General features: G+C 39.7%; 1 protein-coding gene across 1 annotated transcript in view; it reads right to left on the bottom strand.

The window, feature by feature from the left end:
• Positions 1-574: 574 nt before the first annotated feature.
• THBS2 (thrombospondin 2) overlaps positions 575-15,408 on the bottom strand; it is a 45,994-nt gene continuing 31,160 nt past the window's right edge. The window contains exons 16-22 of the mRNA XM_027833286.3: positions 14,065-14,183; positions 11,432-11,666; positions 9,097-9,324; positions 7,654-7,925; positions 5,533-5,630; positions 4,455-4,594; positions 575-2,442 (exon numbers count right to left, since the gene is read on the bottom strand). Of these exons, the coding sequence (XP_027689087.2) occupies positions 2,435-2,442; positions 4,455-4,594; positions 5,533-5,630; positions 7,654-7,925; positions 9,097-9,324; positions 11,432-11,666; positions 14,065-14,183 (1,100 nt within the window). The 3' untranslated portion in view covers positions 575-2,434. The remainder of the gene's footprint in view (positions 2,443-4,454; positions 4,595-5,532; positions 5,631-7,653; positions 7,926-9,096; positions 9,325-11,431; positions 11,667-14,064; positions 14,184-15,408) is intronic.

Consider the following 15,408-nt stretch of genomic DNA (forward strand, 5'->3'; position numbering starts at 1 on the left):
TGGAATTATGGCTCCTGTCAATGAGCCCAGGAAGCCTGCTGTTACATCCTTAAAATATACTCAATGATTTGTAACTAACCAGCAGATCTGTTTGACTATGAAATGATTTTTAACCAAGCAACAGGTTTGTGTAGGTACCAGAGAGTTTCAGGGCATGGTAGCGCTTTCTTTCTTTTTTTAAGAAACATTTTTAACTATAAAAAAGGTAAAGAGATTTTTTTTATAAAACCTTTTTACAGTTTATTTCCTATCATTAATTGTTAAAATATAAAAAATGATCTAACTAAATGAAGCAGGATGTTAAATGGTGAATTTTGACTGTGTAAACAAATAAATAATTATTTACAATCTTTGGCAAAACAAAGTGAAGTTTCATTGATCTCATTCTCTCCCTCCTTTTCTCTCTCACAGGGACACACACACTTGCAAAGAAAAAAGGAAAAGAAAAAAGAAAATTTTCATAAATAATTTACATAGAATAGGAAAATTATGGTACAATCTAAATATTAACATCTTCATCCCCACACTGATGTCTTGCTTTCACAAAACCAAACCAAAAAACCCTACACGTCCATCACAATCATTACATTTAATGAAGTCTCCCCACTTTCTCACTGGGACTTGGGGATACAATTTGAAACAACAAAATATGAATTGAAACAAATTCAAAAAACCTCATAAGGAGGATTTTTTAAAGGGTTTGTTCATATGAAGAGACTGTAAAATGTGCAACTGTGAATTCTTTCTAATGAATATAGCAGTAAAATCTATTTAAAAGGAAAAAAAGAGCTGAGTCAACATTTGGCTCACCATGCCCTATGATAAGGCAAGAGATACTGTATTATTCCCTTAGTAAACCTCATCTGTGATTAAAATTACACCAGCACGAGTTTTTTTTGTGAACAAAGCTCATACATCTTAAACAAAACAAAAAAGTGTTAAATACTTGCATACTATTGTATAACTGAATAACTGTTGTATCTGGTTAGAATAAACACTGGTATCCCTTCAGCATTATTTAAAAAATAAAACAGTTCTATATACAGCAGACATAGGTAACAATACAAAATACTAAAATTAGGATAACAGCATATATATTAAGGTTCCATTTATAAATTCCTCATTATTATTTATTTAATCATGTGCTACTTTAGAGCATGCTGGATTGTCATGACATAAAACCGCATGTTTAAACAAGTGTGTACATTGCTACAATGATAGCTTCATGGTGTGATACGCTTTAACAGATTGTTCTAGCATTATTTGTTAATGCATTACTAATGCACTGTATGACATGCTTTAAAAATAAATTATCAGAGAAGGTAGCAGTATGTGTAATCATGAGAAATATTAACAAAATATTTATAACTGGAACCTTAATTTCTGAATTACCAAATTAGGTAATGGTAGCGTGGCTACCTTTTCATAACTCTAGATCAGGATTCAGGATGTCAAAGTGCTTTTTGCAGCAGAGATGGGAAAGTGATGCAGGTTCAACTTGTTCCAGATGGTCGTGAAATATGTTTATGAAGAGGAAATGCAAAATAAGATGTACACTGGCCAACTGGAAACCATTTTATAAAAGCCACAGTGGATGGCCTTAAGTGCTTAACTGAATTGTTATGCTTTCTTATGTTGATGTTTAAGTTCTGGTTCAATTGTATTTGTCCTGATTTAAGTCCACACAAACAACATGCATTGTTATTTCTAGTGAGATATTATTTGAAACTAAAAATCTGAAGTTTCAGCAACTTCTAATCTTAAAAGGTATTTTTGAAAGTGTTAGTAAAAGCATCTTTATCAGCTGAAAGATCTTTTTGCATCAAGCCATCTTCATATTATGTGGCCTTCACTTTATTCTCCAATGGCTTCTTCATTATTAGGCTAGATATTGTTGGTGTTGTCCCTTTGTTATTTTACCGAAATTAGGCTCAGAGGTTTTGTGTTACTGAGGTCCAGCTCTGATCGGAGCAAGGGAAGTGTCAATCCTAGGCATAAAAAAGTGGTTTTTACACTTTTTTTTCCCCACTTGTTTAAGACAATGGATGATACTCATCCCCTTTTTCTCCATATATATATAAATACATTAAGTAATTACACTTTATATGTAAACGTCATTCCTTTGTAAAAAAACAAACAAACAAGTCTTGCTAAGTTTTCACTCTACAAAAATGTTCTAATATATCAATCTGCTTTTGCTTCAGTGGTGGGTTGGACGCTCACATTTAGGTCCCATTAGTCCTCGTTTTCAGAAGGCACTTGAGCGTAGGATTGGCTGAGCACTCTTGGCAGCAGGGAGGTACAAGGTCAGTTGAACAGAAGGCCGGAGGAGGAGGAGGTACACAGAAAGAGATGTTGGGAGTACCAGGATGTACTGAGGTGTCTAGGTTGCACAGCATCTACAGTACTTTGCTGGTAATGCAGCAACCATAGCTCAGAAATCTAAAGCAAAAGAGAAACCGATATTAATTGGTGCAGAGGCATATTTGGTTTGAATCCAGTAAAAATGGAACAAGAGCTCAAATGTGCTACAGTAAAGGGAAGCAGCCTGAGTAATACAAAGATAACTTTTCCTGTTCTGAGTTCATTTTCTTATAAATGTGAAAATATAGTACTATTTAAAACATTGTGGATGGTTTCATTATATTTAAAAAAAATTGGAGAATGCATGAATCACCATATTTGGAGGTTTTTAAGAATAGGTTAGGCAAACACCTGTGAGGAATGGTCTAGTTCTTACTTAGTTCTGCCTTGAGTCCAGGGGCAAGATGACCTATTGAGGTCCCCTCCAGTCCTACACTTCCATAAAATGATAATTGAAAATATCCACTGAATCCTTAATGCCTCCTTAAAGAAGGGCTATCCATAAATCTGCAAGTGCATGAGTAACTCACTGCTGAATACATGGTACAAGTCCTGCTCTGATCAACAGAGGATATGAGTTGTTACTTCTCCCAGCTAGGTAACATTGGCTCTTTAGCTCAAGCTGTAGCAGTTCATACTTTTAGCTCTAGAGATTCCCTGCTTCAGTCCCTGTGTGTCAGGCATGAAGGTAACCATCACACATGCAACACGCACTAATGCGCTGGGTATGCACACACAGTTCCAAACAAATATCTCCCTCAGATAATTCCATCTTCTTTTTCCAGGCCGATTGTATTAAGCATGTGTTTGTGGTTATTCAGATTTACATTAAGACTAGTGGGATCCAAGCTATTTTAATGAATCAGTGTCTAAATTATGCTGTGGTCCCTTCCGGCTTTGGAACATGTCTTCTGGCTGAAACTTATCAGGACTATTGCTATATGTTATACAGTCATGCCCTGATTCGGGAAAGCAGTTAAGCACATGCTTAAGTCCATGTTTCAGGACAGCATGTTGATCAACTCAAAATAAACTCCCTCTTGTTTCATGCATAGTTAAGAATTGATTGAGTTATTTCAGAATGATTGACGGATTAAGGATTCCATTCAACAACTGGAAGATACTTTCTATTTCCATCATTTCTCCCTAGTGCAGTGGTTTTCAAACTTTTTTTCTGGAGACCCAGTTGAAGAAAATTGTTGATGCCCGAGACGCAATGGAGCTGGGGATGAAGGGTTTGCGGTGTGGGAGGGGCTCAGAGCTGGGGTAGAGGGTAGAGGTGTGGGGGTGAGGGCTACGGGGTGGGGCTGGGAATGAGGGGTTCAGGGTGTGGGAGGGGGCTCTGTGCTGCAGCAGGGGGTTGGGGTGCAGGAAGAGGTCAGGGCTCTGGGCTGGGGGTGCAGGGTCTGGGGTGGGGCCAGGGATGAGGGGTTTGGGGTACAGTAGGGGCTCTGGGTTTGCGGGGGGCTCAGGGCTGGAGCAGGGGATTGGGACACGGGCTTACCTTGGGCGGCTCCCAGTCAGCAGCACAACGGGGGTGCAGAGGCAGGCTTCCTGCCTGTCCTGGCATTGAGGACCATGCTGTACCCCGGAAGCAGCCAGCAGCAGGTCTGGCTCCTAGGTGGAGGCACGCAAGCGGCTCTGTGCGGCTTTCGCCTGCAGGCACTGCCCCCCTCAGCTCCCTTTGGCCATTTGCTGGACAATGGGAGTGTGGAGCCGGTGCTCGGGGTGGGGGCAGCGCATGGAGCCCAGTGGAACCCCCCCGTCTAGGAGCCAGACCTGCTGCTGGCCACTTCTGGGGTGCAGCGCAGTGTCAGAAAAGGTAGGGACTAGCCTGCCTCAGCCAGGCAGCACCACTGATGGGACTTCTAACGGCCCAGTCAACAGTGCTGACCAGAGCCACCACAACCCAGTGCCTTCCATGCTCTGACCCAGTTCTGGGTCGCGACCCACGGTTTGAAAACCACTGCCCTAGTACATACATTTTATGTGCACTGGCTTCTTTCAAATAGTTCTGTTTATCTGGGAGACTGAAGTAATTGAGGCATAAGTAAAACTTTCATAATTGCCTAGTTCACTGAAAAACTAACCTCTGCATTCATATTTGAGGTCAGAGAAGTAGACCATTTCTTGAGAGAAGACAAAAAGACCTAATCGTCCACCAGCATAGGTCTTATCATAGATTGGTCCAGAGTCTACCATGACCTGTTTTCCTTCATATACTAAAACTCTGGAAAGACAGACATATTTTGGGTTAGTATCGTGAATCAACAGAACATTCCAAGATTGGACATGTAATAACAGCTGTCAGGTGATGATATGATGTTGAATTCTAATGCTAGATGCCATGTAGTACAACTTCATTACATGGGTCATTCCTCTGTTGTACCTCCCCCGAGTCTGGCTGGTAGTCATAGCCCATTTATTGGAAGCCCTGGTGCTGTTCCATGAGTAATTTTATGAACATCATCTGCAAAGAATTTCCCAAATCCTTGTGTTATTACAGCTATGTCTTCTGGACTGTCAAGAAGGAGTGTTACGTTCTTAATGTTGATTAGCCACAAGCCTCTTTATGCTCAGAGGTTAGCTTGAGAAATATACACATAATTTAATTGACTCACAGTAAGTCTGTTACCTCCTCACAAATAAATATACTTTAATGACTATTCAAAAACCTAGCTATTTTTTCTTTTTCTATTAGAATTCCCAGTAGGATGAAGGAGCTTCATGGACAAGGACCACAGGACCTGCCACATTAGATTAGGGCAATGGGCCCACTAGAGCAGTATCCTCTCTGACAGTGGCCAGTACCAGCTGCTTCAGAGGAAAGTGCAAGAAACACCATAGTGAGTGCTATGAAATAACCTGCCCATAACAGGAGTATCTTTCTATACGTTATTTAGTAAGAATTCAAGATATTTTTATTTAATAATATTTAGTTTATGTAAATACTGAACAGTCCTAATGAAATTGAACACATATGATGTGTGTGTGAGGAGAGAGAGAAGTTATTTAAAATCTAATAAAATGTTCCAAAAATAGAGAGACACTCTGCCATGAATGAATCATCAGCACTGGAATTAACAAACAAACCATTAAAAGCCACTACTTCATTCGAAGCGAAAGCTATATTACTAGGAAATTTGTAGGCACTGAAACACTTCTTACTTTATTAATCCTGTTTTAGGCCTGTGAATCAACTGCCACCTGTAGGCAGTATAATCTTTCCAGCCAACATTCTTGGGGTCATGCCACAAGGTACGTACCTACAATAGGAATACAAATGCTTCATTAGAAACAGTTTGTACTAAAGCAACTGGATATCTGATCACAGCTTATTTTCTTTGTATCATCAAACTAAAAATCACTTTAAAATTTAGTGACACTGAACTACATTCCCCCCACGCTCTGATCACCTATATTAAGTCACATGAAAATTGCCATCTTCAGTTATACATCAGTTACCCTCAAACAAGTAGATTAATTCATAGATTCATAGAGTTTAAGGCCAGAAGGGACAATTAGATCTTCTAGTTTGACCTCCTGTATATCCCAGGCCATAAAATTTCAACCAGTTACCTCTGTATTGAGCCCAATAACTTGTGTTAAAGAATATCTTCTGCTAAACAATATCTTTCCAGAAAAATGTGAAGATATTAGAGATGGAGAATCCACCACTTCCCTTGCTAGTTTGTTCCACCCTCAATGTAAAAAAATTATACCTAATTTCTAATTTGAATTTGTCTGGCTTCAACTTCAAGCCATTGGTTCTTGTTAGGCCTCTCTCTGCTAGATTAAAGAATCGTTTAGTGCATAGAATTCCCCCCTCCCCACACACACACACACCTTCCCCAGGAAGGTATTAGACACTGCAATCAAGTCACCTCTTAGTCTTCTCTTGGATAAATTAAACAGATTGAGCTTTTTAAGTCTCTCCCTGCAAGGCATTTTATTTATTACTCAAAGCATTTTTTGGCTCTTTACTTCACCCTCTCTAATTTTTTAGTATCCTTTTTAAAATATGGGCACTAGAACTGGATGCAGCATTCCAGAACGGGTCTCACCAATGCTGCATATGGATGTAACCTCCCTCCTCCTACTCGGTATTCCCCTGTTTATACATCCAAGGAGCACATGAGCTCTTTTTGTCACAGCATCACACTAAGAGCTCACGTTCAGTTGCTTGCCCACTCTGAGCCCTACATCCTTTTCAGAATCACTGCTTCCCAGGATGCAGTTGCCATTCTGTAGGTATGGCCTAGATTTTGTTTGTAATGGGCCCAGCTTATCCAGTGATCTAGATCACACTATATGACTGGCATGTCTTCATCATTATTTACCTCTCTGGCAAGCTTTGTGTCATCCAAAAATTTTATCAGCAGTAATTTTATATTTATTTCCAGACCACTTGATGAAAATGTTGATAATTGATGAAAAAGTGCAAGGAAGGTAAAGGGGAGTGGAGACCTGGGAATATATTTTGTCTTTGAGTTCTGTACATGTTCAGAGACACACACACTCTCACACAACATTCACCCTATAGAACTGATCCTGCTACACTTACCTATGTGAGTAGCTACATTGAAAGAAATGGGACTAATCAGCTGAGTACGGGCTACTGCAAGACTGGCCCAATATTTATTGTACATTGTTTCAAATCTCTGGCACAATAAAACTCTCCAGGAAGACCCAGACCGTGGAATGAACTGTATGCAGTTGGATCCCTGTGCTTGTGTGGTGCCCCACTGACTTCAATGGACTTCCTCAGGGTCACAAGGGCCACCGTGTGAAGTTATTGCAAGATCGGGATCTACATGGGAGTTTGCGGCAAACTTTCTGAACACAGCCACGTTCAGAAATATAAACATCAGATATATGTGATGCCCCAAAGGTGGGTGTTTAAACACCCATCTGAAGAGAATAAAGCCCATGAAGGGCTTTTAGAAGTAGTGTAACTACAATACTATCTCCAAACTGGAAGAATGACCTGTACTCCTTGTCCTTTGATTTTGCAGGTTCTTTTTAAATACTTTGCACTTTCTCTTTTATCTATGTATAGTTTGCATTACTTTGAAAACAGTACAAATAAATCAGAACAGAACCATCTAAAAAGACTGGCAATTTTATCCAAAAATTAAAATGACATTGAAAAGTCATTTACCATTTTCCCTACTCTTATTGGCATACTGAGCCTCAATGCCCTTTTTTAATTGGTAACCGTTTTTTGTGTCAGCCCCCTTTTTACAAAATTGGTCACTCCTCAATGGTATGAAGACTTGATTCTCTTACCTGTCCAGGTGTGTTTCCAGTGTGCCAGAGAGCATTTCTCAAGTGCTCACCAGTGCCAGTCGTAGAGTTCACTACTTTGAGTGATACCCCTGAATAACCATAAGCTCTGGTGGGCTTGTCCTCCCAGTAGGTCTGTGTGACTTGCTTCCACATCAGGACATAAAATCGACTGCTGGACTGATAACCAAACACAAACCCGGCATAATCGTCATCACGGTCTGTGTTAACGTAGAATGTGCCACTGAAGTCAACAGAGGTGAACTCATCAAAACCTGATAGGGGATTAAATGTGCAAGATATTCAGTTCCTCCATGTGTTGCAAATTCAGAATGCTTGAAAGCAGACTGTTATACCATTTCTGTTGCTTTGGGTTTTCTACTTTGTTTGGTGTGGGGGTCTTTTTGTGGGGGGGGGGCAGGGTTGAGAGACAGAGAGAGAATGAACTCATATGTACTGTTTATATAGTACTTATATATCTGTTCTGTCTCATTCCTTAAACCGGGATGAGGATAAGATGATATCATCCTCTCTTTGTACCTTTGTTTCTGAGTACTCTTTGCATTTCTCTGTCCCTTTCCCTTTTGTAATACCGCTGTTACAGAAACAACATGACTTGATAGCCCTTTTAAACAAAAAACTAAGATTTATAGTGTCTTACATTAGGATCCCCTACTGTACCAATTGGGAGCAAGGAGGAAGCATTTGGCAGGAAGAAAAACTAATGTGCTGTATGTTTGCAAGCCTGCCTCAGTCCTGATTTATTCAGATCAGTGAAACAGCTATGTTCCCTCTTACCTATCAGAATTAACTCTATAAAAATGCATGTGGGGGTTATTGTAGGTAGGTCTAACATATAGCAGCTGACATTCCAAAATGAAATGGAATCAAGTAGCTCAATAGGCTTTTCTCTCATATGCAACCTCAATACAGAATGCTTTTTCTTCATCAGCTGAGCAGAGAGTTGTGCCAACAGCAACAGGAAAAAACTCTGACAGGTATATACACGCAGGTACTCTCAGACACTCAGGATATACACTCCCGTTTGAGTAAATGAACCAATCCATGCTATGTTGGGCTTCTATATGAAAAGAGAAACAAGACTATGCAGTTGTTTGATGTGCTACACCAAGTATAATAGAAGTGTGGTCTAGCAGCTTGAACACTCAGGTCACTATGAAAAATTCAGAGTCCTAATCCCAGCTCCGACAGTGACTCTGTGTATTTTAAACCCTCTGTCTCATTTTCCCTATTGGTAAAATGGGAATAATTATACTTACCTACCTAATGGGGTGTTGAAGAGAGTGCTGTAGTTAAAGTAAAGTGCTTTGAAGATAAACAGCACTATATCTATCCTAAGGTCTGGGGCTGTGTATTATTCTGTATGTGTTTCAGCCAGCACTGTTCCAAAGAATCCAGATAATTCTTTTCTCTTCTGATACTCACCTACTGCTATGCCAGGATCAGAGTTGGCAGTCTGCACCAGTTCTTTACCCTGGTGGCGAATAACCCAGTTGGGGTCAATTTGAGCTGTTCCCTTTGGATCCAGGGGGACCATCTGGAACTTTCTGAAGTCAGTTTCACTGATGTCAATATTTTCGGGGCACACGTCATAAATATCTGGGACACTGTCATTGTCAAAATCGTCTTTGCAGATATCACCTCTGCCATCACCTACAAGCAGAACACATACACAGGCAAAAATTGTTAGCATTGTGTACCTCTCTCCTTCTCTACTTATATAAGTCAACAGCTGTTCACATAGGAATTACTACACTGGAAGAGACCTGTAGCCTATGTAGTGTGCCATCCTGCCACCAACAAGGACTTGTTGCAGACGTAAAATGCAGATGCAGACGTAAAATGTCTTTAGTGCACTTGATCACCATTGTATTCTTCAAGCACAGGCTTTCCGATGGAAAGAAGGAGAATGAACCTTAGGAAACAATCAAAGACTTTCTGCAGTTCAGCTTGGTGGGAAAATGGTTCCACATTCCACTGTCTGACAGCCAAGTAGAACTCCAAATTCTGACCAGCTGTGCACTCCTGCACTTGTTTATCTTAACATTTAAGATAAAAAACTATGCATTTCCAACTTTATTCCCTTTGCCAATATCAAAGAAGCAATTCTTGAACCTATACGAGGATTTTAATTATTCAGTGCATATGTTGCTGAAGTTCCCAGTGGTCCTGACTGCTGACAGAGTTGATTTTGTTTCAAACAATATTGAAAGCATTTGTCCAACAAGCCATGTCGTCCACAAACTCTATCCACATCTGCAACTTAAAATTGTGTGGCTCACATGAACATCTTTTGGTTTTAGTTATAGTCTGGCTTTTGCCAAAGTTAAACAAGATTTATTCTGCCGTTGATGATGATGATGAGCAAGGCAACCTGTACTATTGATTCTGTGGGATAGTCTTCACAGAAGTGCATTCACACATACACTGGCCTAGACCTCCATAGCCCGGCTGAGCTGTGCTTGGCACAAGACCAGGAGGAGCAAAAGCTGGCTTTAATGGAACTATACTGCCCAAATCCCCAGATCACCCTTGGACTACAGAGGTCCTGATAGAAGTTAGAGCAGCCCAAGGGCTATAGGGCCATTACAGAGATTGGCAGAGCACAGAGTTGTGTAAGTCATTCCCTCTTTATCCTAGCCATGGCCCTTTACACCAGCATACTGGGAGGAGAGGAGCTGTGGGAACTGCTATCACTGTTCTACATCACCCAAGGACTTCCCAGTGCAGATAGAATCCTCAGGGGGCTATAACTACCAGCTATACAGCGCAAAGTAACCAGAGCAGCAATCGAGAACTGGTCCACTGTAAACGTATCCTCACTATGAACATATGAACTAAATTTTGCTTTCAGTTACACCAGCATCAATGTGGAAGAACTCCAGCAATTTCATATACACTCGTGTAACTAGGAAATATCTCATATGTATTTATTTTGTGGGTCATTACTCATAGATGTATCAAAAGTATATCTCAGTTTTTATCCTAAAGGATCACAAATTGTATTATATGTTATAAATATATAGCATGTATATATGTTTTTATATATATATTTTGGTAGCACATCATTAACCACTGAACTGCAACCATCTACGTGGTAGACCATTACACCTATTTAACAGTGACCTAGACTACAGCGCAACAATTCAGGAAAAGAAAAGAAGAAAAATACTGCATCCATTTATGCAAGTGTATGGTGCACATGATCAACACATACCTAAAGTGTTTCCTCTGTGAAACAATTTTTAGTAGAGTTGGTTGAAAAATGGCAAATATTTTCCATATATATTTACAAATAAATGAATATTTTTCATTTTTTTAAAATGTAATGGAATATTTTGGTTCTTTCAATAAAAAACTGAAGCTGAATACCAAAATTTTTCAGTTGTGTTGGTTTTCAAAACCCAAAACAGTTTTTTAAATTAAAAAAAATTCTAGTTTAATATTGCATCAAAAATTAACATTTGAAAAGGAAAAAAACATTTTCCCAGAAAATGTTTTTTTTAATCAAAACTATATTATATGTTTGACAAGTTCTAGTTTGATGCCTTAATACAGTGCTCCAAGTTCAGACATGGCATAAGCAGGAGCAATTTCACTGAGGTCAGTGATATCAGGCCTGTTACCTTCAAGCTCAATTTGGTCTGAAATGTCTTATTTCTTTTATCCATGGGAAAAAATATCCTCGGCATTAGTCTATGCATGCACCAGTTCTTCATGTACTTAGAACTGAATCAAACCCACACTACTTGGTTCTTACCATCAGAGTCCTTTTGGTCAGGGTTGAACATGAGCCGACAATTGTCCCTATCATCAGGAACACCATCATTGTCATCATCGGAATCACATGCATCCCCTTTGCCATCCTTATCATGGTCAGCCTGGTTAGAATTGGGGATGTAGGGGCAGTTATCTTGGTTGTTCTGGTGACCATCTTCATCTATGTCCTCATTGTTGTCACATTGGTCACCAACCAGGTCATTATCTATGTCAGTCTACAGAAAAAAACAGGCAACAACATTAGTATCTTGATTGTTACAAAGCACAAAATTGAGATGACATGTTTCCTTATTCTCTACATTTCTCTTCCAGTAACTTCCTGAAGAGTTCCTATATTGTGGTGACAAATTTCTATGAAGTAGAAATGTAATAAAATTTCAATTTTTTTCACTCTAATATGAGGAATGTCAATGAAGACCTTACTGAAACTCGGGCAAACATTTTCCGACATGGCTCCTAGTTTACGTTTGTTGGTTGGAACCTACTGGTCCTAACTCACAGGTCTGATACATCCCCTTTACACTGCTGAACCTTGGTCAGATCTAGCCCACAGGAAATAACCCTGATGTAAAGGAGTTCTCTGTGCATCATAGGGTATGTCTACACTGCAAATAAAAACCCACAACTAGCCCATGCCAGCTGACTCAGGCTTGCGGGGTTTGGGCTAAGGGGCTGTTTAACTGCGATGTAGATGTTTGGGCTCAGGCTCAAGTCCGGGTTCGAGAACCCTCACAGGGCATGGGCCAGCTGAGGAGTTTTAAATGCAGTGTAGACATACCCATAGAGTCATAAAGGTCATGCCAGGGATGTGGCCAAGATAGGAGGTTTGCCTGGAGTGCCACTGCATTCTGGCAATTTTTGTTGCCACGTAGAGCCCTTGGAGCCATGGAAAGCCAAGTGAAGCAGACCTAAGGCTGCTCTAACTTGCAGTGGGAGCCAAATTATTCTCCAAATGGCACAGGGAGTGAAAAGGTGGGGTTAAAGACATCTTTGCCCAATCCCTCAAGCTCTGCATGGAGTGCCACTTAGCCAGACCTGAAAATCAGGGCTGTTGTTTTTCACATATAAGGAAGTTTAATGCCTACATTGAAGAGGAGAGGTTTTTTATATGTATAAAATGTTAAAGGTCCAAAAGAAGGATGGACAATTCAGATCTAACTTTTCAGTCTTAAAGCCAGCTGTTTGGGGTTTGACTGCAACTGTTATAACAATTTAGAAATCTGGGATGGACACTAGAGTATTCATTAGATACATTGCAGGACAAAAATCTGATGTAATTATTTAATAAAACATAGTGCAATGTGATAAAATTCTTCCCTGGAACATAATTAATATTGCAAGCAAAAAATAGATGCATATATGATATCATGCATTTCAGCTGGCCCGATAGTCCCTCATGAGAGTGTGTTACCTCATATTATTGAAGCCTGTGCAAGCTGTGTAGCTCTCATATGAACTGTCTTGCCCAGACAAGGTTCTTAAGGTATGAGTGGCTGCTATTGGGCTCAATGAAGTTTAGTTATTATAAGCCCGGAGGTGAAGCTAAGTGCAATAACTTTGCATAATTATAAATTCCAAAGCATTCACCTGAACCAAGGCAATATTCATTGTTAGATCACTGAAAACCTGCAAAACTGTTTTTCATAACTTTTGCTTTCAGTTCATACCAGAACCTGCAATTTACCATGAATACCATAAAAGAGCTGTTCATATATTATGTTGCCAACCAGGGCAGTTTTCTTTTCATATAAAGTGGGTGGATTGCAGGCAGAAGAGAATTGTCACTAACCAGAGTGTATCATTGCCATAATGGGCCTTTATGTTTTATGTGGAAATGAAAAATGAGCAAAATACAGCCTTTTCTTTTCCACGCATTGTTATGTCTCTTCTGTGAAGGAAGGGGCATGATTCTCCTACCACAGGTCTGAGTTACTGTCACTGAAATCAATCGCAGTTACTCACGTCCTGTGCTAGGAGAAACGGGCCCCTCCAGTTCAGAAGTGAATTTATGCTGCATTTTGCACTGGCGGCTTGTGGGATATCAGACTTTTAAAATCACATCATTCAAATTATTCAGTATCCTGTGATAATAGAAGAGCTTCCTGGCCTTTTACCCAACGAGTCTGTACTGTATCTCCCACACCCACACAGAGCAAGCAGCTAGCTAAAGATCATAAAAGGAAGGCAAGAAGATCTAATGGGTAGGGCACTGGACTGAGAGTCAGGAGACCTGGACTCCATTTCTGGTTCTGTTGCTGATCTGAGTCCTTGGGTCAGTTAATTAGCCTCTCTGTCACTCTTTCCCCTACCACCTCTTGTCTATTTAAGCAATACGTTCTCTGAGGCAGGGACTGTCCTTTACTATGTGTCTGTACAGTGCCTAGCTCAATGGGGCCCTGATTTTGGTAGAGGTCTCTATGCTTGACTCTAATGCAAATCATCATCATCATCATCATCATTTAGTTTCGTTCCTTAAACATTTTCTCTCTCTCATTCTCTCCTATTCTGAGGTCAGCATTAATACATGCAGTTAAAAGGTTGCTTTCAGAGTTCCCACTTCAAGAGCAAATCCTCCCACCCATCGCCCCTCACACAAATGGGCTTAGTGTTTACCTGATCAGGATTGTGCACCAATGGACAGTTATCACAATGATCGCCTACTCCATCCCCATCTGTATCTCTCTGGTCAGTGTTGTAAACGTATGGACAGTTATCTCGTTCATTAAAAATGTCTGTGAGGGTAAAAAAATAATGTGACTGAAGCAGATAAGAAATTCTAGCATGGCTGGTTCACATACAGTAAGATATACCATTGCAGAGGTCAGGCCCCTATTTTAAATTCCATTGAAGCCCTATTTTGAGGGTTTAAGTGGCTCTGAAGAGGTTCGTAGCCCACTGCTGATCCTCTGTCAGAAGTGAGTTTTATTCATGGTACATTTTATTTGCCATTCCATTAAAGCTGCTTCAGTTTTATTGTACTACCACATCGCAACAAGAAATGAAAGAGCCACTGAGGAATGGGTGTACAGTAGAACCTCAGAGTTACAAACCCCAGAGTTACGAATGACTGGTCAACCACACACCTCATTTAGAACCGGAAGTACGCAATCAGGCAGCAGCAGAGACTAAAAATTAAAAAAGCAAATACAGTACTGTACTGTGTTAAACGTAAACTACTAAAAAAAATAAAGGGAAAGTTAAAAAAAAGATTTGACAGGTAAGGAAACTGTTTCTATGCTTGTTTCGTTTAAATTAAGATGATTAAAGGTAGCATTTTTCTTCTGCATAGTAAAGTTTCAAAGCTGTAGTAAGTCAATGTTCAGTTGTAAACTTTTGAAAGAACTATAATGTTTTGTTCATATGGACAACCTCCATTCCTGATGTGTTCGTAACTCTGAGGTTCTACTGTAATTTCACACTGTGGGCCAAATCCTGCTTTCCTTACTAATGTAAAAACTCCCAGATATATTTCAATGGAAGTTTTGCTTTTGTAAGGATGCATGAGCTTTGAAGAATTTGGCCTTTTATATTTGTGAGCCTAAAGAAAATGTGTATTGCTAAAAAAGTAGGATTTTTTTTTCCATTTTAAATTACTTGGAGTTTTATTGCTTAGAGTTGGAACTACCTCCCCAGAATTTTTGAGTAATGTTCTGCAATAAATACTATATCACAATGGAATTCCTGAGGAATTCTATATAGCAATGCATTGCATGAGTTTATGCTTTAGTGCTAAATGAACTCATCTTAGTATAACATATATATCATTAATTGTACAGTGTTGCCAAATATTCAACAGACACCCTTCCTTCTCATTTTGCAACAAATTGTCCTCTCCTTCCAAAATTATTATCATGGTGACAAAAAAAAGTTAAGACTGTGTTGGCACAAGTGCCAGAAGATGACACTATGATCATCTCTTCAATTATATGGCTTCTGGAGCTTTATATAAACGTCAAA

The sequence above is a fragment of the Chelonia mydas genome, chromosome 3 (assembly GCF_015237465.2).
Source record: "Chelonia mydas isolate rCheMyd1 chromosome 3, rCheMyd1.pri.v2, whole genome shotgun sequence".
Classification (NCBI taxonomy): domain Eukaryota; kingdom Metazoa; phylum Chordata; order Testudines; family Cheloniidae; genus Chelonia; species Chelonia mydas.